Source organism: Mobula birostris, chromosome 8 (genome assembly GCF_030028105.1).
Source record: "Mobula birostris isolate sMobBir1 chromosome 8, sMobBir1.hap1, whole genome shotgun sequence".
NCBI classification, from domain to species: Eukaryota; Metazoa; Chordata; class Chondrichthyes; order Myliobatiformes; family Myliobatidae; genus Mobula; species Mobula birostris.
Genome location: NC_092377.1, coordinates 130,798,763 through 130,826,459, shown reverse-complemented (window position 1 = coordinate 130,826,459; position 27,697 = coordinate 130,798,763). Strand labels below are relative to the sequence as shown.

General features: G+C 48.2%; 1 protein-coding gene across 5 annotated transcripts in view; it reads right to left on the bottom strand.

Moving 5' to 3' along the window:
- Positions 1–16,458: 16,458 nt before the first annotated feature.
- arhgef1 (Rho guanine nucleotide exchange factor (GEF) 1) overlaps positions 16,459–27,697 on the bottom strand; it is a 129,918-nt gene continuing 118,679 nt past the window's right edge. For all 5 annotated transcript variants that reach the window (XM_072266262.1, XM_072266264.1, XM_072266266.1 and 2 more), the window contains 6 exons: positions 26,917–26,981; positions 25,977–26,156; positions 23,246–23,428; positions 21,836–22,002; positions 21,337–21,430; positions 16,459–18,931 (listed from right to left, as the gene is read on the bottom strand). In XM_072266262.1, coding sequence (XP_072122363.1) covers positions 18,918–18,931; positions 21,337–21,430; positions 21,836–22,002; positions 23,246–23,428; positions 25,977–26,156; positions 26,917–26,981 — 703 coding nt within the window. In that variant the 3' untranslated portion in view covers positions 16,459–18,917. The remainder of the gene's footprint in view (positions 18,932–21,336; positions 21,431–21,835; positions 22,003–23,245; positions 23,429–25,976; positions 26,157–26,916; positions 26,982–27,697) is intronic.

Here is a 27,697-nt window from a genome sequence, read left to right as displayed (position 1 = left end):
AAAAAAAAACAAGTTGTGGGTCAGGCAGCTTTTGTGGAGGGAATTGGGTGGTTGCTGTTTCAGCCTGCAGCCTGTTGTCATCTGGACTGAAGGAGTAGCGAGGAGATAGTAGGGTGGTGAGGGCGAGGGGTGGAGCAGGCAATAGGTGAGGAGGGTTGCTAGGCAGATGAAGCAGGGAGAGTTTAGATGGTGACAGGTCAAAAATGTTAATAAAATTAATATGTCATGCTTATTGTCATATATAAAGGTACTTACTGATATGTGCCTGTGTTCTGCTGCAATGGAAGACTTACAGCACCATCTCAGACCCACAGGATCACATAAAGCTAACACAATTCTTTAAAGAAAGGATACAATTAGAACAAATCAACGTCCATTGTGGTGAAAGTGGTCATAGCGTTTCTATACTGAGGCATTGATTAGGGTTGTGCTGGTTGGTTCAGGAACCGAATGGTTGAAGGGAAGTAGCTGTTCCTGAACCTGGTGGTGTGGGACTTCGGGCTTCTAGACCTCCTGGGGGCTGCTAGAAGATTGCATGGCTCGGACGGCGGGGATTTTTAATTATAGACATTGCCTTCTTGAGGAGGCGTCCCCTATAGATACTACCAATGGTGGGGAGGGATGTGTCCATAATGTATTGGGCTGAGTCCGCTACTCTGCAGCTTCTTATGTTCCTGTGCATTCGAATTGTTGTACCAGACCAAGTGCAACCAGTCAGGATATTTACAACAGGACAATCTGTGGAAGTTTGTTGGAGTGTTTGGTGACAGTAATCTCCTAAGAAAGTAAGGACACTGGCACACTTTTCTTGTGGTCGCATCTGTGTGCTAGGCCCAAGACAAGTCAACCGAGATGTTGACACCCCAGGTATTTAAAGCTGCTGACTCTCTCCCAGTGTAGACTGGCACTCATTCACCCTCCTTCCTCTTTCTGAAGTCAACCATCAGCAGGTAGAGGTGACCAAAGCAGATACAAATGATGGAATCTAACGTGAGAGGAAGGTAGAGCAGGGAACTAAGTAAGGGAGGTTGGAGAGGGTGGAGGAGGGAGGAAGAAACAGGGTGATGAGGGGCAGGGAAAAGATTGCAGGAGGAAATGGGGAAGCCAAGAAAAGAAAGGGGGGGCAGATTACCTGCCCTCTGATCTCCCCTTCACTCCTACAGTCCAGATGAAGGGTCTCGACCCAAAACGTCGACTGTCCATCTGCCTCCGCACATGCTGCTTGACCTGCTGGGTTCCTCCACCACATTTGTGTATGCTCCAGATTCTTCTGTCTGCAAGTTCCTTGTGTCTCCACTTATTCCCATGCCGGGGGTGAGGTCCGGTTGGAAGCATAAACACCTTCGCAGATCCCTACACGAACTGCCATCCAGGAGAGAGTCTGTTAAAACCCAACAAACATTCGAAACCCCTTCCAAACCTGAAACAAACACTATATTGGTTTGCTAAAATAAATATGTGTAGATATTTAAACAAAAAACAAGAACTTTACAAAAAAAATGGGGTCTTCAGTAAATGATAACAATTGAGAAATAAATGTTTATCTATTTATTTTTTTTAATTATAAATATTCTCTGCACCATTGACGTACTGTGGATTTAAAGTCTGCATTAAGCCCTCCTGTACCAGTGTAAAGTGTCCCTAAATGTTAATTGAGAGTGCTGTTTTTATTGTGTATGTTATGTGTGGAGAGATGTTATTGGCTTTGTTCTCTGTTGAAAGAGAGTTTGATTAAAAAAAGTCTTCACTGAAGTTCAATGTTGGAAGCAATATAAACAAACAGAAGGATTTAACCTTGGCTGGCCTTGTTCAGTTCGGTCTTTTGTGGAGTCAGAGAGAGGAGACAGGCCATTCGGCCCAGTGAGTCTGTGCTGTTCAGCAACCACCCATTGATCCCATTTTGTCCTCCCCACATTGCCATCAACTTCACCCCTGATTCTACACTCCAACCACGCACTGTAGAGACAAATCAGCCACAGATGAACCCACCTACCCAGCTCACTTTTATCTGGGGCGTGGGAGGGAACTGGGGCAACCGGGGGAAAACCATGGGGTCATAGGGATAACAAGAAGGTGTAAACTCTACACATACGCATACGCACGCGCGCGCACACACACACACACAAATACAGAGGTGGAGGTGGGAATCGAACCTGGGTCTCTGTAGCTTGGAGTCAGCTACTCAACCCACTGTGCCACTGGGCTGCTTACTCCATAGAAGAGTACATCACATTATGAGCCTTTTCAGCCTGCAATGTTGTGCTGACTTTTTAACCTCACCCTTCCTTCCCATACAGCCCTACATTTTTCTTTCATCTGTGTGCCTATATAAGAGTTTCTCAATTGTCCCTAATGTATTTGCCTCTACCACCACCCCTGCAAGTGTGTTCTATGCACCCACAACTCACTGTGTAAGACCCTACCTCTGAAATCCCTCCTATATTTTCTTCCAATCGCCTTAATGTTATGTTCTTTTGTACTAGCCATTTCCACCCTGGGAAAATGTCTCTGGCTATCTAGTCTTTTAACATCCAAGTTGCTTGAATTTCCAGCACCTGCAGAATTCCTCATGTTTAGTCTTTTAACATTTTGTACACCTCTATCAAGTTGACACACAACCTCCTTTGCTCCAAAGAGAAAAGTCCTAGTTCGCTCAATCTTACTTCAGAAGACACGCTCTCTAATTCAGGCAGCATTCTGGTTTATCTCCTCTGCACCCTCTCGAAAGCTTCTACATCCTTCCTATAATGAGGCAACAGAACTGAACACAATACTCCCAAGTGTGTTTTTGGGTTTTACAGAGCTGTAACATTACCTCGCAGTTCTTGAACTCAATCCCCGACTAATGAAGAGCAACGCACCGTATGTTTTCTTAACAACCCTTTCACCTTGAGTGGCAACTTTGGAGGATCTATGGACATGCACCCCAAGATCTGTCTGTTTCTCCTGGAGCTTGAAGGCAGAGGATCTGCCCATGCCCTGCAGTACAGACTATTATCTGCACAGAGTTTTAATGTCGTAAGAGACTCCCTCTCTCTCTGTCTGTCTGTTGTCTCCCTGTTGCTCGCACAAACACACACACAGTGCAGGAGGTCAGCATCAAACCCAAATTGGAAGACAACATCTCTACCCATTGCACCACCATGGAATCAGTCTCCAGTTTTCCCATAAAAGATATTTACAGTATTTCAGTAATGCATCAGAATCAAAATTACTGGTGTAGATGGCATGAGATTTGTTTCTTTTTAAACAGCAGTATAGTGCAGGCATGAAATTACCATAAACTATGAAAAAAATAAACGGTACGAAAAAAAGGGAATAATGAGGTAGTGTTCATGGGTTCACGGACCATTCAGAAGCCAGATGGCGGAGGGGAAGAAATTGTTCCTGAATCACTGTGTGCATTTTCAGGCTCCTGTATGTCCTCTCTGATGGTAGTGACTGGGTGGTGAGGGTGCTTAATGATAGACACCTTCTTGGGGCACCGAATTGGAGGATGTCCTCGATGGCGGGGAGGGTGTGTGCCCAGATGGAACAAGAGATTATACAAACATATATAAACAAGTATAAGAACAGATAATCTACAAGGGAAGTAACAATTTAAGTAGTAGTTTAGATCCTAATCCAACAGTGACCTGCAAAGAGTGACAACCCTAATCCATTCCACTATCTGCAGACCCTAATCCGTGCTGGCCAGGCTGAGTTCGGCTCGCAGCATCACCATCGTTACCACTTTGTTAGGTTCACCTATACACCAGCTCGTTGATGCAAATATCTACAGTAATCACCCGATCATGTGGCAGCAACTTAATGTAGAAAGGCATGCAGACATGGTCAAAAGGCTCAGCTGATCTTCAGATCAACCATCAGAGTGATCTAAGCGACTTGGACCGTGGTGATGAATTTAGTTGAAAAGTATGTAAAACTTCGGAAGTCAGGATGAAATGAAGCACATGAGGAGTGTTAAGAAGCCAGAAGAGAACTAAAGAGGGAATTAGGAAAGCCAGAAGGGGCCACGAAAAGTTTTTAACAAGTAGGAATAAGGTGAATCCCAAGGCATTCTATACATACATCAAGAGCAAGGGGATAACCAGGGGGAGGGTAGAATCATTCAAGGATAAAGGGGGGATGCAGAGAATGAGGTACTTCATGAGTGTTTTGCTTCAGTGTTTAACGAAGGAAAAGGATATGGAGAGCCAGAAGATCAGTGCTAAGTGTATAAATATGTTACAGTGTTTACAGGTCAAGGAGGAGGAAGTGTTGGGTCTCCTGATGCATATTAAGGTGGATAAGTCCCCAGGGCCTGAAGAGATTTACCCCGGGTTATTGAAGGAGGCAAGAGATGAGATTTCTGGGGTCCTGACCAGTATCTTCATATCCTCTTTAGCCACGTGAGGTCCCAGGGGACTGGTGAGTGGCTAATACTGTTTAAGAAGGGGAGAATGGAAAACCCTGGGAACTATAGACCAGTGAGCCTCACACCAGTTGTAGGGAAATTGCTGGAGAAAATTTTTAGGGAAAGGATATATGAGCATTTGGAAACCCATGGGCTAATTAGAGAGAGGCAGCACGGCTTTGTGCAAAGCAAGCTGTCTCACCAACTTGATGGAGTTTTTTGACAAGGTGACGAGAGAGATTGATGAAGGTAGGGCAGTGAATGTTGTCTACATGGATTTTAGTAAGGCATTTGAAAAAGTCCCTCATGGGAAGCTAATTGGAAGATTAAGATTCATGGGGTCGGCGGCGAATTGGCCGTTTGGATTCAAAACTAGCCTGTGCATAGGATACAGACGGTAGTGTTTGAAGGGACTTAATCAAGCTGGAGGTCTGTAACTGGTGGTGTTCCACAGAGATTTGTGCTGGGGCCTCTGCTGTTCGTGATGTATATAAATGACCTGGATGAAAATGTAGGTGGGTGGGTTAATAAATTTGTGGATGATACCAAGATTGGTGGAGTTGTGGATTGTGTAGAATATTGGCAAAGAATACAGCACAGTATAGATCAGCTGCAGATATGGGCAGAGAAATGGCAGATGGAGTTTAATCCAGATAAATGTGTGGTGTTGCACCTTGGTAGGGCAAATGCAAGGAGACAGTACACTGTTAAGGTCCTTAACAGCATTGCTGAGCAGAGAGATCTTTAGAACCAAGTTCACAGCTCCTTGGAAGTGGCCACAGGGGTCAATAAGGTGGTTAAGAATGCTTTTGGAATGCTTGCTTTCATTGGTCGAGACACTGAGTTCAAAAGTAGAGGGGCTATGCTGCAACTCTATAAAACTCTGCTTAGGCCGCATCTGGATTTTTGCATACAGATCTGGTTGCCCCACTATAGGAAGGATGTTGAGGCTATGGAGAGGGTGCAGAACAAGTTTACCAGGATGCTGCCTGATTTAGAGGGCATGTGCTATCATGAGAGGCTGTATTAACGTGGGTTGTTTTCTCTGGAGTGGAGGAGATCTGATAGAAATTTAAAAGATTATGAGAGGCATAGATAGAGTGGACTGTTTCCTAGGGTTAAAACTTCTCACATTAGAGGGCATGCATTGAAGGTGAGAGGGGGTAGTTTCAAGAGGGATGTGATGGATAAGGTTTTTACTCAGAGAGGTGTGGATGCCTGAAATAGGTGATAGAGGCAAATACATTTCAGGATTTTGAGAGACATCTGGATAGGCACATGGACATAAGGAAGATGGAAGGATATGGATATTGTGTACGTAGGAGGGATTAGTGTTTGAGAGTTGCTGATGTGCTTTTCAGTGGGTATGGCACATCACTGTGGGGCCAAATGGCCTGTTCCTGTGCTGTACAGTTGTACGGATGATTGTTGGTGCCAGACAGGGTGCTTTGAGTATCTCAGAAACTGCTGATCTCCTGGTATTTTCACATACAACAGCCTCTAGCATTCATCGAGAACGGGGCGACAGACAAAATTCATCCAGCATGCAGCAGATCTGTGGGTGAAAATGCCTTGTTAACCAGAGGCCAGAGAAGAATGGTTCAAGCTGACAGGAAAACGACAGTAACTAAAATAACCACGCGTTACAACGGTAGTGTGCAGAAGAGCATCTCTGAACACACACCACATCAGACCTTGAAGTGGACGGGCTACAGCAGCAGAAGACCACAATCATACATTCAGTGGCCACCTTATTAGCTACCGGAGGTAACTAATAAAGTGTGCTGCAGCTTTACAAAATGCTGGTTCGGCCGTGTCTGGGGGATTGCATTCAGTTTTGATGGCACCATTACCAGAAGGGAGTGGAGGCTTTGGAGAGGGTGCAGAAGAGGTTTGCCATGATGCTGCCTGGATGAGAGAAAAAATTAGACCAACTGAAGTTATTTACTCCGGAGCAGCGGAGGTTGAGGGGAGACCTGATAGAAATGTGAAGTTATGAGGTGCATGGACAGGGTAGACCGTCAGAAAATGTTCTCCCAGGGTTGAAAATGTTTCTCCCTCAGGAGCAAGTTTTTTTACACGGAGAGTGGTGGGTGTCTGGAATATGTTGCCAGGGGAGCAAGTGAGAGTGAGAGAGATGAGAGAGTCAGAGAGGTGGGGAAATGGAAAGATGGAGTGAAAATGAGAATTTCTTATTCTAATAAACAATAGACAGCCTTAATCCCTGAAAAAGACAGACGGATAATCCAACATCTATCGGTGTAGCAGACTTGTGCAGCTGAAAAGCACAGACACAGGCCAGGTGCATTACCACTGACCGAGATGATCCAAATTTTGTTATTTTGCAGTGGTACAACTTAAAATTACAAAATAAATAAAAAGTGCAAAAATAATGTGTTGGTGGTGGTCATGAGTTCATGGACCTGATGGCAGAGGGGAGGAAGCTTTTCCTTAACTGTTGAGTGTGTGTTGTCAGGCTCCTGTACCTCCTCCCTGATGGCGGTAACAGGAAGAGGGCATTGGGCTGTGCTGGATGGAAAAGGGACGATAGTAATCGTCAAAGGGGTTCTGTAACAAATCTTTCTCAGGTACACACACTCTGAATGGTTAAGCGGACCTGGCGCCCTGGTGAAACACATAACTTGGGCTGTGGATCGAGCTTTAAACTAAATAGTGGGTGGGGGGGGGCTAGGTTCAACAGCTTGGGAAAGTAAGGATAAAGTAAAAAGAGCGTAGGCGAGGCTACGGAAGTCTTCAGAATAAAGAAAAGTTAAGAAAGGGATAAGAATTTAACTTCCAGTGACATAAGGGCAAAATTGAAAAGAAGGATGAACACAGGTCTGAGGTGTAATATTTGAATGCACACAATTTACAGAATAAGACAAGTGATCTTGTAGCCCAGTTAAAGGTTGGCAGGTCGGATGTTCTGGGCACCTCTAAGGCTGCTGAAAGAAGATCACAGTTAAGAACTTAATATCCAAGGATACACATTGTATTGAACTGACAGGCAGGTAGGCAGAGGGGGTGGGGTGGCTTTGTTGATAAAAAGTGAAATCAAATCCCTAGAAAGAGGCAACATGGGATAGGAAGTGTAGAACCTTTGTGGATAGAGTTAAGAAACTTCAAGGGGGGAAAAAAAGACCCTAATGGGGTTTATATACGGGCCTGTGAACAGTAGCCAGGATGTGGGCTACAAATTACAATAGGTGGAAAAGAAGTTTTTAAAGATCAATTAGGAGAGAAAAGATAAAATGAAGGTAAGCTAGCCAATGATATAAAAGAGGATACCAAATGTATTTTCAGATATATAAAAAGAGAGGTGAGAGTTGATTTTGGACTGCTGAAAAATGGCACTGGAAAGATAGTAATGGGGGACAAAGGAACGGCAAGCCTTTTTGTCAGTCTTCACTGTGGAAGACACCAGAAATTCAAGAGTGTCAAGGGGCAGGAGTGAGTGTCCTTGCTATTACTCAGGAGAAGGCGCTTGTGAAGCTGAAATGTCTGAAAGTAGATAAGTCACCTCGACCAGATAGACCACACCCCTGGAGCTGAAGAGATTGTGGAAGCAGTAGTTTCGATTTTCAAGAATCACTAGATTCTGGAATGTTTCTGGAGCACTGGAAAGTCCCAGAGTCACTCCAATCTTTAAGAAGAATGGAGATTATAGATAGGTAGATAAATATACTTTATTGATCCCGAGGGAAATTGGGTTTCGTTACAGCTGCACCAACCAAGAATAGAGCATAAATATAGCAATACAAAAACCACAAACAATCAAACAACAACATAGCTCATGGTCGTCTGACTTCAGTGGCTGGCAAGGGGTTCGCGTCCATTATTACAGATTAGGTTTTGGGGTACTTAGAGGCACATAACAAAAAATGCTGAAGTCAGCATAGGTTCTTTAAGGGGAAATCTTGCCTGATGAATCTGTTAAGAATTATTTGAGGAAATAAAAGGCAGGGTTAACAAAGAAGAGTCAGTGGATGTTGTTTACAGTACTTGGACTTTCAGAAGGCCTTTGTCAAGGTGCCTCAGAGGAGGCCTCAATCAGCACGAGAGGTCATTCATTGGTGATACAGCACAAGGTTTAAAATGAGCTCTGGTGCAATCAGCGGGGGGAGGGGCAAAGAAAAGGGAGGAGTAAGCAGAGCGGCCATTGTTGGAGTAGGTCGGTGTTTGAGTGGCCAGGCTTTGGTCAGAGCGGGCGGAGATTCTAAATAACTAAGTAAGTAAGTTTCTATTAAGTTTTCCTTCTGTTAATACACAGCCAGTGCACTGAGAATGGGCTCAGAGTTACTGGTATGTTCTTTGTGTGAGATGTGGGAATTCTGGGATACCTCCTGTCTCTCTGACAACTACATCTGCATGAAATGCACTGAGCTGCATCTTCTTAGCGATCATGTTAAGGAACAGGAGCTGCAGCTGGATGACCTTCAGCTCATATTAGAGATGAGGAGCTGATAGATAGGAGCTACAGGGAGGTAGTCACCCTTAAATTACATTACAGGAGGCGGGTACCTGGGTGGCTGTCAGGAGGGGGAAAAGGAACAGGCAGCCAGCACAGAGTGTCTCTGTGGCCGCTCCCCTCAATAATAAATGTGCCATTTTGGATACTGTTGGTGGGGATGGGGGTTGGGGGGTGGGGTCAACATAATGAGGAAAGCCGCAGCAATGAGTTTGGCAGTGAGTTTGGTGCTGTGGCTCAGAAAGGAAGGAGGGAGGTGGAAAAAGAGGAGTGGAGTAGTGATTGAGGATTCCATAGTTAGAAGGGCAGAAAGTAGATTCTGTGGATGTGAAAGAGACACCGGGATGGTATGTTGCCTCCCAGGTGCCAAGGTCAGGGATGTCTCTGATCGGGTCCCCTGCATTCTAAAGGGGGAGGGTGCATATTAAAGAATATAGGGAGTTAGGCAGAAAGCTAGCACCAGTGTGGAAGTATCTAGACTGCTGCTGTGCCACACGCCAGTGAGGGGAAGAATAAGATGATTTGGCAGATGAATGCATGGCAGGGGGCAGGGTCGCAGATTTTTGGATCTTTGGGATCTCTTCTGGTGACAGCCTGTAGAAAAGTTATGACCTATAAAAAATATGGGTCACACTTGAGCCCAAGGGGGACAATTATCCTTGTGGGCAAGTTTGCTGGAGTTGTTGGGAGGGTTTAAACTAAATAGGAAGAGGGACAGGGCTGAGGATAGGGAGCTGGTTTACAACTAGATGTGGTGTGTAGTGAGACTGAGGAAGGACAGGCAAATGACAGGGCAAAATTGTAGTCAGTGAGATGAATTAAAGTGTAACAAGGGGCCAAAATCCAGAAGGGTCATGAATACAGGACTGAACATGTTATATTTAGATGCACACAGTATATAGAATAAGCTAGATGATATTGTAGTGCAGTTAGAGAATGGCAGGCACCATATTGTGGGGATCTCTGAGACGTGGCTGAAACTGGAAGCTTAACATCCAAGGATACATGTTGTATTGAAAGGACTGTCAGGAAGGCAGAGGTAGCTCTTTTCATAATAAAATGAAATCAAATCCTTAGAAAGAGGTGACATAGGATTGGAATGCGTAGAATCCTTGTGGGTAGAGATAAGAAACTGTGAGGGTAAAAAGACCCTGTTGGGAGTTATAAACAGGTCTCCAAACAGTGGTCAGGATGTGGCCTACAAACTACAATGAGAGATAGAAAAGGCATGTCAAAAGGGCAATGTAGAGATAATTATGGGGGAATTTCAATATGCAGGTAGATTGGGAATATCAGGTTGGTGCTGGATGGCAAGAGGGAATTTGTAGAGTGCCTGTGAGATGGCCTTCCAGAACAGCTTGTGGTTGCGCCCACTGGGGGAATGGCAGTTCTGGATTGGGTGTTATGCAATGACCCATAATTGATTAGGGAGCTTAAGATAAAGGAACCTTGAGGAGACAATGATCGTCATATGATAGAATTCACCCTGCAGTTTGAGAAGGTTAAAATAAAAGGTAAAGTTCCTCCCTGCACCTTTTTTCGTACATTGGGTGGAAACCTTGCCACTTCTTTAGCATTGGTCTGTTTTACGAGGCCAAATTGCTAGCTGAATGCTCAACCCAGCATGGATGGAAAGCATACAAGGAACCAGCTGGATTCAAACCCAGGATCATTCGCTCCAAAGTCAGTGTGGATGCCACTACACCACTTGCAACAGATGCAACTTGAGAAGGAGAAGCTAAAATTAGATGTATCAATTGGATGTACAGTGGAGCAAGGGGAATTACAGAGGCATGAGAGAGGGACTGGCCAAAGTTGTTTGGAAGGGGAGACCAGAAGAAATGATGGGAGAACAGCAATAGCTGGTGCTTCTGGGAGAAATTTGGAAGGCACAGGAAAGATTCCAAAGATGAAGTATGTTATAAGGGAGGATGAGACAACCATGAATGACAAGGGAAGTCAAAGGTGGCATAAAAGAAAATGAGAAAGCATATAGTATTGCAAAGATTAGTGGAAAAGTAGAGGAATGGGAAGATTTTAACAACTAACAGAAGGCAACAAAAAGCCATAAAGAGAGTAAAGATGAAATATGAAGGTAACCTAGTCTGAAATGGCAGGCAGACTCAATAAGTATTTTGTGTCAGGCTTCACTGTGGAAGACACTAGAGGAATGCCAGCAATGTGAGAGTATCGGGGGTAGAAGTGAATGCTATTACTAAGCAGAAGGTTCAACGTTCAAAAGTTCAAAGTAAATTTATTATCAAAGTCACAATATACAACCCTGAGTTTCATTTTCTTATGGATATACGCAGTAAACCTATACTAGAATAATAACCATAATAGAATCAATGAAAGACTGCACCAGCCTGGGTGTTCAAACAGCGCACAAAAGAAAACTGTGCAAATACAAAAAGAAAGAAATAATAATAACTAAGTAATAAATATTCAGAAAATTAGATGAAGAGACCCTGAAAGTGAGTCATTAGGGTATGGGAATATTTCAGTAACGTGACAAGTGAAGATGAGTGAAGTTATCCCCTTTGGTTCAAGAGCCTGATGATTGAGTGGTAATAACTGTTCTTGAATTAGTGGTGTGAGTTCTAAAACTCCTGTACCTTCTTCCTGATGGCAGCAATGAGAAGAGTACCTGGGCGGCGGAGATCCTTGATGATGGATGCTGCTTTTCTGTAGCACTTCATGTAGATGTGCTCAATGGTGGGGAGGGTTTTACCCATTATTTGCATTGGTGTTTCCATAATAGCTGTGCTGCAGCCAGTCAATGAACTCTCCACCACACGTGTAGAGGTTTGTCAATGCTTTAGGTGTCATGCCAAATCTTTGCAAACTCTAAAGGAAGTAGAGGTGCTGTCGTGGTTTCATGCTAGGTCCAGGTCAGGTCCTCCAAAATGATAACACTGAGGAATTTAAAGTTGCTGACCATCTCCACATCTGATACTCTAATGAGGACTTGCTCATGGACTTTGAATTTTCTCCTCTGAAGTAAATAATCAACTCCTAGGTCTTGCTGACACTGAGTGAGAGGCTGTTGTTATGGCACAAGTCTGCCAGATTTTCAATTTCCCTCCTATATGCTGATCCATCACCACCTTCGATTCAGCCTAAGCAGTGGTATCATCAGTACCTTGAATATGGCAATTGAGCTGTGCTTAGCCACATAGTCATATATGTAAAGTGAGTAGAGCAGGGACCCCCTCCTCTTTATGACTTTTGTAAATGACCTGGACGAAGAAGTAGAAGGGTGAGTTAGTAAGTTTGCTGATGACACGAAGGTTGGGGGTGTTGTGGATAGTGTGGAGGGCTGTCGTGGATAGTGTGGAGGACTGTCAGAGGTTACAGCAGGACATGATAGGATGCAGAACTGGGCTGAGAAGTGGCAGATGGAGTTCAACCCAAAAGTTCAAAGTGGTTCATTTTGGAAGGCCAAATTTGAAGACAGAATATAGTATTAATGGTAGACACTTGGCAGTGTGAAGGATCAGAGAGATCTTGGGGTCTGTGTCCATAGGACACTCAAAGCTGCTGTGCAGGTTGACTGTGTTGTTAAAGTGTATAGTGTGTTGGCATTCATCAACCATGGGATTGAGTTCAAGAGCTGTGAGGTAATGTTACAGCTACATAAGACCTTGTTCAGTCCCCACTTGGAGTATTGTGCTCAGTTCTGGTCACCTCACTACAGGAAGGATGAGGATACTATAGAGAGAGTGCAGAAGAGATTTACAAGGATTTTCTTGGATTGGAGAGCATGCCTTATTATGATAGGTTGAGTGAACTTGGCCTTTTTCCTTGGAGCGACAGAGGATGAGAGGTTACCTGATGGAGGTGTATAAGATGATGAGAGGCATTGATTGTGTGGATAGCCAGAGGCTTTTTCCCAGGGCTGAAATGGCTAACACAAGGATGAATAGTGTTAAGGTGCTTGGAAGTAGGTACAGAGGAGATATCAGTGGTGGGTTTTTCACACAGAGAGTGGTGGGTGCATGGAATACAATGCCAGCAATGGTGTTGGAGATGACTACAATAGGGTCTTTTAAGAGACTCTTCGATAGGTACATGAAGCTGAGGAAAATAGAGGGTCATGTGGTAGAGAAATTCTAGGCAGTTTCTAGAGAAGGTTACATGGTCAGCACAACATTGTGGCACAAAGGGCCTGTAATGTGCTGGACAAAATAGGCCAAATTCAGCACGGTTTTCTCAAGGGGAAGTCTGCCTGACTAATCTGTCAGAATTTTTTGAGGAAATAACAGGCAAGATAGACAAAGGAGAGTCAGTTGATGTTGTTAACTTGGATTTTCAGAAGGCATTTGACAAGTTGCCGCATATGAGGCTGTTCAGCAAGATAAGAGCCATGGTATTACAGGAAAGGTACTTGCATGGATAGAAGACTGGCTGACTGGCAGGAGGCAAAGAGAGGGAATAAAGGTGGCCACTCATGTTGGACTACTGGTGACAAGCGGTGTTCCATAGGGGTTGGTGCTGGCTCATGTTATATATCAGTAATTTGGATGAAGAAAAATAATGGTGTCATGCCACGTTTGTAGCATTTAATGTTAGCATTTGTTTCAAGAGGACAAGAATATAAGGACAAAGATGTAATGCTGAGGCCTTATAAGGTATGGTGAGTAGTTTTCGGCTCTTCCCCTCTAAGAAAGTTGTGCTGGTATTGGCAAGGATCCAGAGGAAGTTTATGAGGATAATCCCAGGAATTAAAGGGTTAATGTATGAGGAGTGTTTGATGGCTCTGAGCTTGTACTCACTGCAGTTTAGAAAAATGAAGCAGTTTCCAATAGTGAGAGAATTTAGGATCGGGGACACAGCCTCAAAATACAATGAGGAGGAATTTCTTTTACCAGCGGGTGATGAATCTGCGCAATACATTGCCACAGACAGCTGTGGAGGCCAAGTCATAGGTATATTTAGAGCAGAGGCTGATAGGCTCTTGATTAGTAAGGGTGTCAAAGGTTACAGGGAGAAAGCAGGAGAATTGGACTGACAGGGATAATAATTCAACTATGATTGAGTGGCAGAACAGACTTGATGGGCCAAATGGCCTAATTCTGCTCCTATGTCTTATGACCTTACTATGGAACACTGAATTCACCAAATCCTGTCACAGTTTGGTAATTGGTAAATAGGTTTATTATTGTATGATAAAAACCTGTATTTTGCATGTTGTCATCACACAAGTATCAAGGTAATATAGGTACTGCAGAAACAACAACAAAATGCTAAATAAAGTGATATAGTTACAGAGAAAGTGAAGTGCAGGTAGACACAATGAGGACAATTGAGAGATCAAAAGTTCACCTTCATAGTGCAAGGGGTCAGTAAAAGAACCTTATAACAGTGGGATAGAAGCTGCCCTTGGGCCTGGTGGTATGTGCTTTCAGTCTTTTGTATCTTCTGCCTGATGGAAGAGAGGAGAAGAGAGCATATCTGGGATGGGTGGGGTCTTTGATTATGTTGGCTGCTTTACCGCAGCAGCAAGGAGTATGGACAGAGTCTACGGAGGGGAGACTAGTTTCCGTGAATTTGTGAGCCGTGTCCACACTCTGTAGTTTCTTGCAGTCACAGGCCATGTACCACGACTTGATTCATTTGGATAGGATACTTTCAATGGTGCATCGATAAAAATTGTGTGGATGGGGACATGCCAAATTTCTTCAGCCTCCTGAGGAAGAATAGGCGCTGGTGAGATTTTTGGCCTTAGCAACGAGGTGATTGCGCCATGACTAAGGCCTGATGTTCACTCCTGGGAACTTTAAACTCTCAACCTCAGCACCATTGACTAAACAGGAGCATTTGCACTGCCCACATACCTGAAGTCAATGCCCAGCCGTTTTTTTTTTTTGCTGCCACCACCCAGAGCAAGCTGCCTTCTCACTGCTGACATCAGGAAGAAATTACTGAAGCCTCAAGACCCACACCACCAGGATCAGGAAAAGTTATTACCACCCATCTCTTGAACCGGTTGGGATAACTTCATTTGCCCCATCACTGAAATGGTCCCACAGCCTATGGACTCACTTTCAAGGACCCTTCATCTCTTGTTCTCGATATTTATTGCTTATTTATTTCTTATTATTTTTTTAAATATTTGCACAGTTTGCTGTCTTTGCACATCAGTTGTTTGTCCGCCCTGTTGGGTGCGGTCTTTCATTGATTGCATTGTGCTTCTTGGATTTACTGTGTATGCCCGCAAGAACATGAATCCCAGGATTGTATACGGTGACATTTATGTACTTTGATAATAAATTTACTTTGAACTTCAAACCATTCTGTGGTATTTAGCACCAGATGTGACCCATGCAAGATGTCTTTAAACTGATCCCACACTGACACCTATTCTTCAATATTTGAATTACAACAATTTTGCTGAAATGCATTTACTGGTTGCAAGGAATGAAGTTCAAGTTCAAACTTATTGTCACGAGCATACATACCCAAGGTAGATGTGTAAGTGGCTGCACAATTCCAATAGGGGGGGGTTAAAGAGGACATACAGCACATTTGCATTTATTAATCCGGGCACTAGATTCAAGAGTCAAGAAGTTACGTTGCAGCTTTGTAAAACTTCGCTGGGCCACATTCAGAGCATTGCATGCACTTCTGGCCACCCCATTACAGGAAGGATGTGGAGGCTGTAGAAGAGGTTCCCAGGGATGCTGTCTAGTTTGCAGAGGATGAGCTACAAGGAGAGGCCGGACAAACTCGTGTCATTTTCTCTGAAGCGGCAGAGGCCATGGGGAGACCTGATAGAGGCTTATAAGATTATGAGAGTAGACAGCCGGTACCTTTTCTCCCATGTCTAATGTCCAATTCTAGAGGGCATGCATTGAAAAGTTCAAAAGAGATGTGTGGAGTAAGTTTTTTTTTAAACACAGAGAATATGCTGCCAGTAGTGGTGAAGGCAGATACGATAGAGACATTTAGGAACCTCTTACACAGGCACATGAATGCACAGAGAATGGAGTGATATGGACATCGCAATGAGTTGGGCATTTAAATAATTACTAATTTAATTAGTTCAGCAGAACATTGTGGGATGAATGTTTCTTTGTTCTATGTTGTAATATTGCACTCTCCCTTCACTCCCTCCTCCTAGTGAGTGTGTATGAGTGAGTGCGGCTGAGTGTGAGCATGTGTGTGTGTCTGAGTTAAGAAAGACAAGTACATATATTTCTTTATTTAATAAAATGTTTATTCTTTTATTGTTTATATTAAAAAGCCCCATTTTTTTTTTTTGAAAATCCAGCACTGGATTACAAAGATATAAAATACCACACTTGTTCCCTTTGTCAACAGGTTGGAGAATCAATTGGCACAACATGCCCCTCCCACAGAGTGGTGTGGAGATAGCTAGAGCAGCCTGGCATCAAGTGCCCAGCCTCTCCCTACTGGCAACAGTACAGTTTGAGTCTGCAGGACTGAGTGAGAGTGCGTGTGTGTGTGTGTGTGTTTTTGTGTATATCTGTGAGTACCAATGTTTGTAATGTGTGAGGACTGTGTCTGCCCGTTTATAATGTATGTTGACCCATGTTTGTGACACACGGACACGTGTTTGTAACATGTGGAATGTGTGTGTGTGTGTGTGTGTGTGTGTGTGTGTGTGTGTGTGTGTGTTTGTGTGTGTGTGTTTGCATGTTGTGCATGTGAGAGGGGCCTGCAGCATGTACAGTGATCCTGCCTGTTTTGGGACAAGTGCTAACAACGGCAGACAAAGCAAAGTCAAAAACTTTAAAACAAATAGTATTTTCCTGAATATATAAAAACCTTTCCGCTCCGTGGCGACAGGTGAGGTGAGGTGAGGGTGTGGGGACGCAGGCAGGCTCGAGGGGGAACTGCACATTATTACTTCCCTGAGAGGGACACATGGTGAGCATACACTTGTGTAGCACGTGTGGGCTAAGATTATGAGCGTGCGCGCGCGCACACACACACACACACACACCAGAAGAGCCACATAAACCCAGACATCCATGCACCAATGCAGACATGCATGCACACATAGATGTACAGACACACAAAGACATATAGACCTAAGCATACATAGAGCCGATCACAGCAACACACTCAAACACCAAATGCACACTCACATGAACGCACACATTCATAACACACATGTACACAGAATCAGAGATGTGCACACCCCACACAGAAACTTACTCAGACATGTGCACAGTAACACAAACTCACACGCCCACTCATGCACGAATCCCATACACACTCTCATGTCCAAACACACACCCATACACTCATACTTGAATGCACATGCACATTTACACACACTCTCATATGCACACTCGTACGCCAACACACACACGGGTGGTGCAGAGTGATGGATGGAAGGGCAGTCCCGGGCGGGGGGGAGGAGGGTGGACAGGGCAGTGAGGGAGGGGAGTGACCCAGTGTACAGTGGCATAGGCTGGGATAAGTCAGGGAACAGAGGGGAGGGAGGGGTAGGGGTTTCTGTGCAGGCGCAGAGGGAGGGAGATGAAGCATCTCCTGCACCTCCTCTGTGATACACCCCGTCTCCTGACCCAGACAAGCAACAAACGAGAAGGAAATCCCTTGACCAGCTCGACAATGGCCGTTGCGTGAGCTCAGAAATAAATCGAATAACTTCTTAGACATATCAATATAATAATAAAATAACAACTAGGAACAAAAACATACCCCGGTACAAAGTTTAGTGCAGGAAAGGCACTTGAGTACAGACGGAACAGCATGCAATATTACAAGGCAATGATCTGAAGAAACCAAAGGCCTCCTGAAGATCCAAAATCCCCTGGGACAGACATGTCCCCGTTTGCCTGGGAGACATTTTGACCCAGCAACCACCCCCCCAACCCCAATTCCCACTGAGCTCCCCTTCCCTGTCCTCGAAAGCCTCCCCAAACCCCCCTGAAACGTCCCGCCCAGTTGAGGTTTCAGATTTTGGAAGTAGCTGAATTCAGATGGCACCGGTGGAGGGGTTGGTGTTGGGCAGCTCTTTTGGGGAGGTGGATGGCTTGGGATCCGGAGGGAGGAAGGGTTAGGGACTTAGGAGACAGAGTTGTAGGAGGGGGCCAGAACTTGGGTGATGTTGAGAGAAGAATTCTTATTTCTTGCGAGAGTGAGGTGGGGTGACTGATAAGGCAAGAGTTAATAGTCGGTGGGTATGGTGCTCCCTCCTCTTGGACCACCCCCCCACCTTGCAGTGACATGCTTCCTCGTCACCACCCCTCCCACAGTATGCCAGTCTTGCCGTCCTTCTGCAAAGTGGAGCTCCCCACTCCTACAGTTCAGAGCTCCCTCATCACCACCCCTCTGCCGCAATGCGAAGCTTCCTCCATGATGCACCCCCCTACCCCCAGTGACACGCTCCCCACTTGACTCCCACTCCCTCGATGCTCTCTCCTCACTGACTGCCCCTGTCGTGGAATGAAACCTGCTACGCCAGGGCGACACTCTGGAGTTGGGCTTGAACCCCGGATTCAGGAGCGAGAGGTGGGAGATGGGGTGGGGTGGGGGGGGGGAGTAACGGTTGACATTGGAAATACTCAGCTTGAAGAATCGGGGCACAGAGGCAGTGATTGAGTGGGGGGGGGCCAGTTTCCCATTGGCAAACTCAACATATGAGGGGCTGCTTCGACACCTGCTGCTCCCTCCTGCCAACCTCCACCGAAGTGACACCTAAAGCACAGCAAAATTCCGGTAGGGGAGTAGGGGAGGCGAGGAATAGGCTGAGTGCAGAGTCATGGAGTCCAGTGACAGACAGTGCCTTGCCTTCCAGCCGCACCTCGGCCCTCTCGCCTACCACCCGCCCCTGGATCTGGACAGTAGTAAGCAGGCGCATCGAGAGGTGATAACTTGGAAAGCCTTTGGTAGACATCATGGCAATGGAGGGGGTTGTCCGAAGTGAGCGGGAGTCTTCTACCCAATGACAAGTGAGTCCAAGAGTGGCAGATGCCCTTGCCTACCCACTTGTGAGGAGAGAGAATGACGCTCGAATCGGGCGGGGGAGAAGTGGTGTCAGGGAGTTAGCGCCTGGATTCACCACCTCTCACCTACAGGAGGAAAGCAGAGGATGGGTTAAACAAACATAAAGAGAAGAGGCCCGTCACTCAATCTCATCACACACCCCCGGGATCAGACACAGAGAGAAGCTCCCTTCACACCATCCCATCACTCACTCTCGGGATCAGACACAGAGAGAAGCTCCCTCCACACCATCCCATCACACACTCCCGGGGACAGACACAGAGTGAAGCTCCCTCCACACCGTCCCATCACACACTCCCGGGGTCACACGGAGTGAGCTCCCTCCACACCGTCCCATCACACACTCCCGGGGTCACACGGAGTGAGCTCCCTCCACACCGTCCCATCACACACTCCCGGGGTCACACTGTGTGAAGTTCCCTCTACACCATCCCATCACACTCTCCCGGGGTCACACTGTGTGAAGTTCCCTCTACACCATCCCACCACACACTTCTGGGGTTAGACACAGAGTGAAACTCCCTCAATACCATCCCATCACACACTCCCGAGGTCAGACACAGTGAAGTTCCCTTCACCCCATTATGGAGTTGTGGAATCGGGTTCAATTTCCATATTAAAGAGAAATTTGGATCAGTACATGATAGGAAGGATATGGAGGGCCAGGGTCCAGTTGCAGGTCAATGGGATGAGGCAGAGTTACAGTTTGGCACGGAGATGGGTTGGAGGGCCTGTCTCTGCACTCTGTAGTTCTTCCAAATCCTTGACGCAAATGCCAAATACCAAGGGACGCAACATCAACCCCTGTGGCACACCCCCACCACCTCTGAGCCAATTTTGTGTCTATACAAGTCGCTCTTGTGGACCACATGGGAGAAGACCAGCCTGTCACATTGGACCTTGAAAACCTTGCTAATGTCCAGATAGGCATTATCCACTACCCTACCTTCATCTAGCCTTTTCAGCTACCTCTTCAAAACAACTTGCCCCTCAGGTTCCTATGAATTCTCTCCCCTCTCACCTTAAACCTGTGCCCTCTAGTTCTTTATTTCCCAACCCTGGGGAAAAAGGGTGTGCGCATTCACCCCATCTCTTTCCTTCATGATTCGTTTCACCTCTAGAAAGTCACCCCTCAGTCTCCTGTGCTCCAAGGAATAAACCCCTAGCCTGCACAACCTCTCCCTTTATACTCGGACCCTCGAATCCTGGCAAGGTTCATATTTATCTCCGCTGATCTCTTGTTCACTGCAAAAGGCAAGATCTCGTGGTGGTTACCCACCTCAGTTTGACTTCCCATTCCCAATCTGACATGCCTTTCCACGACCGCTTCTACTGTCACAATGAGGTTGCAGGCTCAACTCCTCATATTCCATGCGGGAAGCCTCCAACCTGATGGCATGAAAAATGATTTCTCTAACTTCAGCTAATGTCTCCCCCCCCCCCCCCCAACTCCTGTCTGTTTCCATTCTACATTCTGGCTTCCTTATCACCCCTATCTCCTCATCTGCCCATCACGTCCCTCTGCTTCCCCCTTTCCACGGTCCACTCTCCTCTCCTATAAGATTCTTTCGTCAGCCCTTCACCTCTTGCCTCCCAGCTTCTCACTTCATCCCCACTCTTTCACCCAGCCACTTCACTCCTCACCTCTTCCGCCTACCTCTTGCCAGCTAGCACTCCTTCCCCTCCCCCCTTCTTTTTCTGGCTTCTGCCCCCTTCCTTTCTAGTTCTGATGAAGGGTCGGCCCAAAGTGTCCACTGCTTATTCCCCCTCCATAGTTCTGCCTGACCTGCTGTGCTCCTCCAGCTTCTTGTGTTTATTGCTCAATACTTCCAGCATCTGCAGAGCTCTTTTGTGTTTACCCTCTGCATTCTTTCCAGCGTAACAATATCTTTCCTACAGCAGGACGACAAATCTAAGCACAATACTCGTAAGTGCAGCCCCACTGACGTCTGTAAAACCACGCCATGACCTCGCAATGTCACACTCAGTGCCCCGATTGATGAGGGCCAGTACGCCAGACCAAACCCGAACATTCTGGGCTCCAGTGTGCCCACCTGGGACCTTATCAACAGCTTTACTGAAGTGTATGTAGCTCACATGCTCATCGATACACATTGCAATCTACAAAGAGGTCCCGGCAGATTCCTGATGACTCAGTCCCGTTGAGTCCTGGCGACATCCATGTAAATCTCCTCCTCAACTCTTTCCAGTTTAATAACATCCTTCCTGTAGCAGGGCGACTGAGACTGTGCCCCTCTTCTCCCGACAAACGCCCCCCTCCAGAGGACTCTGTTCCACATGCTCCCCAGCACTTTCTCAGGAGAAGGGGCCAGACTGGGACATCTAGCACGAGCGGTGACCTGGGCAGGGATCAGCTCCGTGCTGGGAGTGCATTTGGGGCGTAGCTTTATGGATGAAGGCAGGGGGTTGGTTGGGGTGGGGATGGGGGGGTGGTAGGGAATATACTCACCGGACACCATCCTGTAGTTGCCTAGGGAATTCCCCTGTGCCATCGTCAGGGCGACCAGCACCTGCTTCATCCGCAGGTGCTCCTCTTCCACCGCCTGGGAGATGAGAGGGGCAGGCATTAGTGAAGCACGACAAGTCACAGAGATGCAGGGAGTGGGCGCAGCGACAGTTTGCAACTGGGAAGCAGTGAGATGCAGCGGAAGGGGCACTGCGTTGGGAGTGCGGAGAGCCAGTACGGGATCATGGCAACGCCAGGATGCAGTGCGGGTGCAGCAACAATGCAGAAGGGGGCAGAATTCAGCTGAAAATGCAGGTTTGTATAGAGATGAAACGCAAACATGAAACAATAAAACTGCACAGGCACAGCACAAGGATGCAGCACAGGACACCACCAAACAATGAGCCAGTGCGGTCCAGGCGTGCAGCGACTGAGCGCAGATGCACGCACTCAGCTGCTCGCCAGGGAGCAGCAGCAGCTTCTGGGGAGCCAGGGGCCTCACCTTCAGGCGCTGCAGCTTGACCACGAGGCTGTTCATCTTCCGCTCTATCTTCTCCACCTGATCCCGTGAGAGTACAACAGGGGCGCCGCCCGATTCGGGCTCATCACCGCCCGGCGCCGGACCCCCGACGCCATCGGCAGCAGGGGATTTTGCCAGCCCATCCTCGGCTAAGGGTCGGAAAGAGGAGCAGGGATGAACCACTCGGACCATCTATCCGCTCATCCAATTCAATAAGCTCCCCTCTTATATACCTGGCCATCCAATTCAATAAGCTCACCACTGATATACCTGCTCATCCAATTCAATCAGCTCCCTATTACTGTCTCACCAACAATCCCTACCCCCACATCCCCCATCTCTACTACCCTTCCCCCACGTTCCCCCACTGCTACTACTGTCCCACCAATATTCCCTTCCCCGGGGTCTCCTCACCCCTACTACTGTCCCACCAACATTCCATTCCCCAGGCTCCCCCATTCCTACTACCGTCTCACCAACATTCCCTTCCCTCATCCCTACCACTGTCCCACCTACATTCCCTTCCCCCATCCCTACTACTGTCCCATTTCATTCTCTTCCCTGGGGTCTCCTCATCCCTTCTACTGTCCCACCAACATTCCATTCCCCAGGCCCCCCCATTCCTACTACTGTCCCACCAACATTCCCTTCCCCGGGGTCTCCTCATCCCTACTACTGTCCCAACAACATTCCATTCCCCAGGCCCCCCCATTCCTACTACTGTCCCACCAACATTCCCTTCCCCGGGGTCTCCTCATCCCTACTACTGTCCCAACAACATTCCCTTCCCCAGGGTCTCCTCATCCCTACTACTGTCCCACCAATATTCCCTTCCCCAGGGTCTCCTCATCCCTACTACTGTCCCACCAACATTCCCTTCCCTAGGGTCTCCTCACCTCTACTACTGTCCCACCAACATTCCCTTCTCCAAGGTCTCCCCATCCCTACCACTGTCCAACCAACATTCCCTTCCACGGGGTCTCCCCATCCTTACTACTGTCCCACCAACATTCCCTTCCCCAAGGTCTTCCCATCCCTACCACTGTCCCACCAATATTCCCCTCCCCGGGGTCCCCCATCCCTACTACTGTCCCACCAATTTTTCTCAAGGATCCCATCGCTATAACTATCTCACAAATATTCCCTTCCCGAGGCTCCCACCCCTGTAATTATCCCACTGAGACACCCTTCCCCTGAGATCTCTCTCCCACTAACATTCCCTTGCCTTGGGATCCTAACCCTGTAACACACGAACACACCATCCCTAACTATCTAACAAACATTCTCTTCTCTCGGCATCATATTCCCATAACTGTCCATTCAACGTCCCATCCCTTCAACAGTCCCACCGATATTCCCTTCCAGTACTTCCATGGCCTAAGACTCCCTCACCTTCCCAGTCCTCCTGCTCCTCCCCATCTCCGGTCCCCTCCGGCGTCTCCTCTCCGTCCTCTGTCTGTCCGCTGGATTCTCCGGGGTCCGCTGGGGTCCCCTCCCTTTGCTCCCCACCGCTGGACAAGACTTCCCCCAGGGAGGTCCTCTTGCTGGAGCACAGCTCCCACTTCATCCTGTGCACTGCGGAGGTGGAAAAGGTTTAAGAGATGATCGTTAGGATCGTTCTCCACACCACCGCCCTCTCCAAGCTGTTTCACGGCGGGGGACAGGTGGAGAGAGTGGGTGTGGGGTATTTGCAGACAGGGCAAAGGGAACAGTTGGCAGGGAGGAACGACATATCGGCATGGAGAAGGACAGGCCAAGAAAAAGAGCATGAGGGGAATGGGGGTTTGAGAGAGAAAGGAAGAGCTGGGTACTGAGTGACCGAGGAAAGTGAATGGAGGAGGAGGACTGAGTGGGGGGCGGGGAGAGTGAGTGAGGGTAGGGAGAGTGTGATGGGGTGGGGTAGAGGGCGACGGGGGGACAGAGGGCGACAGGGAAAGAGGCGGAGGGGAGCAAGGGGTGGAGAGAGGGGGAATGGGGAGAGAAGGGCAGAAAGAGTGGGGAGGGGTGAGATGGCGGGCAGAGAGGTGGGTAAGAGAGAGTGGAGAGAGGGGGATAAGAGGGGATGGGGAGTGAGGTGGGGGAGGAGAGGGGGGTGTGGAGGGAGACTCGATGGGGGGCACAGACTGGAGTGGGGGGGGACGGCAGACCGGGGATTGGAGGCTGACGAGAGAAATGGGAGATGGGGTGCAGCGGGGATAGGCTAGGGAAAGTAAGACAGTGTGGGGGAGTGAGTTGGGGTTTAGAGATGGAGGGAGTGGGTGGTAGAAAGAGTCGGGCGTGAGGAAAGCCGGGCGTGCGTGTCCGCCGGTGTGCATTGTCCTTGTCTATGTTTGTCTGTGTACATGCATGTACATTCACATGTGCTTGCATGTATACAGGTAGGTTGTGTGTGTGTACACGCGCGTGCATGCGTACCTGTCTATGGCTATGTGTGCATGTACTTGTTTGTTGCCAATGTCATTGACTCAAAGCACGAGAGCTCAGAATCAGGCCCTTTGGTCCATCTAGTCCATGTTGAACTGGTATCCTTCCGGGCCCCATCCACCTGCTCCGGTCTATACCCCTCACATCATGGCTACCTGTCTCACTTTCGCATCAACCTCTGAGTGAAGATCTCCCCCACCCCAAAGGTTCCCTTAAATATTTCACCTCTCTCCCCAACCTAGTCTTAGTGAATCTCAGTGGAAAAAGCCTGCTTGCACTTACTCCATCTATACCCCTCATGATTTTGTATCCCTTTATTAAATCTCCCCTCATTCTCTTGTGCTCAAGAGAATAAAGTCTGAATCTGTTCAACCTTTCCCGATACCTCAGGTCCTGAAGTCTGGGCAATATCCTTGTCAATTTTCTCTGTATCCATACCTTTCCTGTATGTGGGTGACCAGAGCTATATATAATACTCCATATTTGGCTTCACCAACTTTAACATTACATTCCATCTCCTGTACTCAGTGCTCTGATTGACAGGGTCCAATGTACTAAAAAGTGTCATTACGACCCTATCGACTTGTGACGCCACTTTCAAAGGATTATGGATGTGTATTCCCAGATTCCTCTGTTCCACCGGACTCCTCAGTGCCCGACTGCTCACCATGCAAGTCCTACCCTAGTTGGTCTTTCTAAAGTGCAACACCTCACACTTGTCTGCAATAAATTCCATCTGCCATTCATCACCCCATTTTCCCAGCTGGTCTAGATCCTGCTGCAAGCTTTGATAATCTTCCTTGCTGTTCACTACGCCCCCAAACTAGGTGTCATCCGCAAAGTTGCTGTTCCAGTTTACCACAATATCATCCTGATTATTGATATAGATGACAAACAACAATGGATGCAGTACCGAAACATCTGGCCCACCGCTGGCCAGAGGCCTCTAGACAGAGACGCCACTATCTACAACCAGTCTCTGCTTTTACCTCGAAGCTGGTATCGAGACCAATTTAAACCTAATTCTGAATGCCAAGCAACTGAACCTCCATGTGGGACCTTGTCAAAGGCCTTGCTAAAATTGATATGAATGTGTAGGTATCTCTGTGTGTGCATGTTACAAATATGTGCATGTAAATGTGTGTTTACGTGAAAGTGACAGTGTTTATGTAAGTGTGATTGAGAGAGAGAGGGTAGAGAGAGCACACGCAGGAGAGGGGGGAGGGAGAGCGCACGCGAGAGGGAGGGTGGGAAAGGGGGAGGAGAGGGGGAGGAGGGGGGGAGAGGGGGGAGAGGGGGGAGAGGGGGGAGAGGGGGGAGAGGGGGGAGAGGGGGGAGAGGGGGGAGAGGGGGGAGAGGGGGGAGAGGGGGGAGAGGGGGGAGAGGGAGGAGAGGGAGGAGAGGGAGGAGAGGGAGGAGAGGGAGGAGAGGGAGGAGAGGGAGGAGAGGGAGGAGAGGGGGCGGGAGAGAGGGGGAGGGCGAGAGGGGGAGGGCGAGAGCGGGAGGGCGAGAGCGGGCGAGAGAGAGAGGGGGCGAGAGAGAGAGGGGGCGAGAGAGAGAGGGGGCGAGAGAGAGAGGGGGCGAGAGAGAAAGACAGACAGACACACACACACACACACACACAGTGCATTCAGTTGGGAGGTTCCGCATTTCTACCCGTGATGGGAGTTTGGGTGGAGGGAAGAGAGTGGACCCTCACCATCCTCCAGTGCCTCATCTGCCCACCGCTCCGTAGGTCCTGAGGCCAGTTTGGCTGGGTCAACGTCGTTGGCCTTGAGTTGCTCAGCCAAGAGCTGGGCTAGGGCCTCTGTGGGGGGCCGCTCATCCATCCCCGACTCTCCTGCGCCACCATCCTGGGGCAAACCGTCACTCAGCTTCCCTGTGGCAGGAACATGTCAGATGGTGACAAGTGACGCAAAGACCCGGACCCAAGGTCACATCCTCAACCCAGTGTCACGACAGCAACCTGGGGTCACAACAACATTGCTCAAATTGACCCAAGTCAATCTGACCTGAGCCTGGGGTCATGACCTGACCTGAGCCCAGGGTCACGAACCAATCCAAACCCAGGGTCATGACCCTCCTAGGTCTAGTGGAGGGGGGAATTAGCATAGGATCACGCCCTGGAGCTCACTTCATGAGGAGGGATTGCCAGCAAGGGTCAATGTCCCACTCGGCCTGACCTAGGGGTCAGTTATGACCCTAAATCAAGACCTCCATTCCTGCAAACCACCCCCCGCCCTTCTGCCAGTGCTGACCCAGACTCCTGGCAACTTGAGCTCCAAGCTTGACTCCTGCCAAAGGTGAGAGGTCGAGCCCTCAGGCTCAAGAGAGGTGTTGCCCCATCGAGGAGCCCCCATCTCTCCCCTTTACCCCCACTGTCACCCGTAACTGCTCCCCCACAATCCACGTCCCCTCTCCTTACTCTCTTCCCCATCCTCACAGCCCTCTGCTAACCCATCCCTCATACCAACCTCACACTCCCACTTCTCCGCAATCTTCCCCCCCACCTCAAACTGCTCGCCAATTCCTGAACTCCAACCGCCCATGTCTTCCTCCCCTCATCTGCCTGCAAAGTCACACCCTCTCCTTGCTCCCGCCCACTCCCCTCACCCTCCCCGCTCCCTCACACCCCTCACCGGTCAGCTCCGAACCGATCCGCTCGCGGGAGGAGAAGCCGTTCTCTGAGCTCATCATCGGCTCCCTGCAGTGGATAGCAGAGTGGGGGGGAAGGGGGAACAGAGCGGGGAGGTGCGTCGGAGGGGTTGTGGGGGTCAGGGGGAGATGGGAGTAGTTGACGGAGGGTAAAAAGGGGTGGGAGGTATTGGGGCAAGGGTGAGGGGTGGTCAGAAAGGGGGAGGAGGAGCTGGGAGAGGTTGAGTGGGTGGTAGGGGAGGTGAGGTGTAAAAGTTGTGTGAGGGTTTAAAGGTAAGGATCAAGAGGGCAGTGGGGAAGTGGAGTTGTAAGAGGGTGATGATGGAACAGGGAGGTGGGAGGGAAAATAATTGGGGAAAGAGTGGATGGGGAAAAGTGGGTGAGGCAAAATGGATTTGGGGGGACGTGGACATGGGGGGAAGATGAGTGGAAGAGGGGAAATGGATTAAAAGGGGGTAAGGGTGAAAAGTCGATGGCGTTAAAGTGTGAAATGGGATTGAAGTCAAGAGGATGACAGGGCAAAGGTGGCAATGTGTGGTGAGAGCAATTGAGAGGGGTGAGGGGAGAAGGCAAGATGATTTGATGGGGAAGGGGGTGAGAGGTGTTGAGGGGGTTGCAGAGGGGGTGAGGGGTTATGGAAAAGGGATCAGGATGGTTGAGGAAGTGAAGGGGAAAACATTGGAAGAGCGAGGGATTTGGGGGCGAGGGATATTGAGCGTGATGAAAAGGGCACAAGAGGAATTGAGGGGTAAAGGTGGGGGGGGC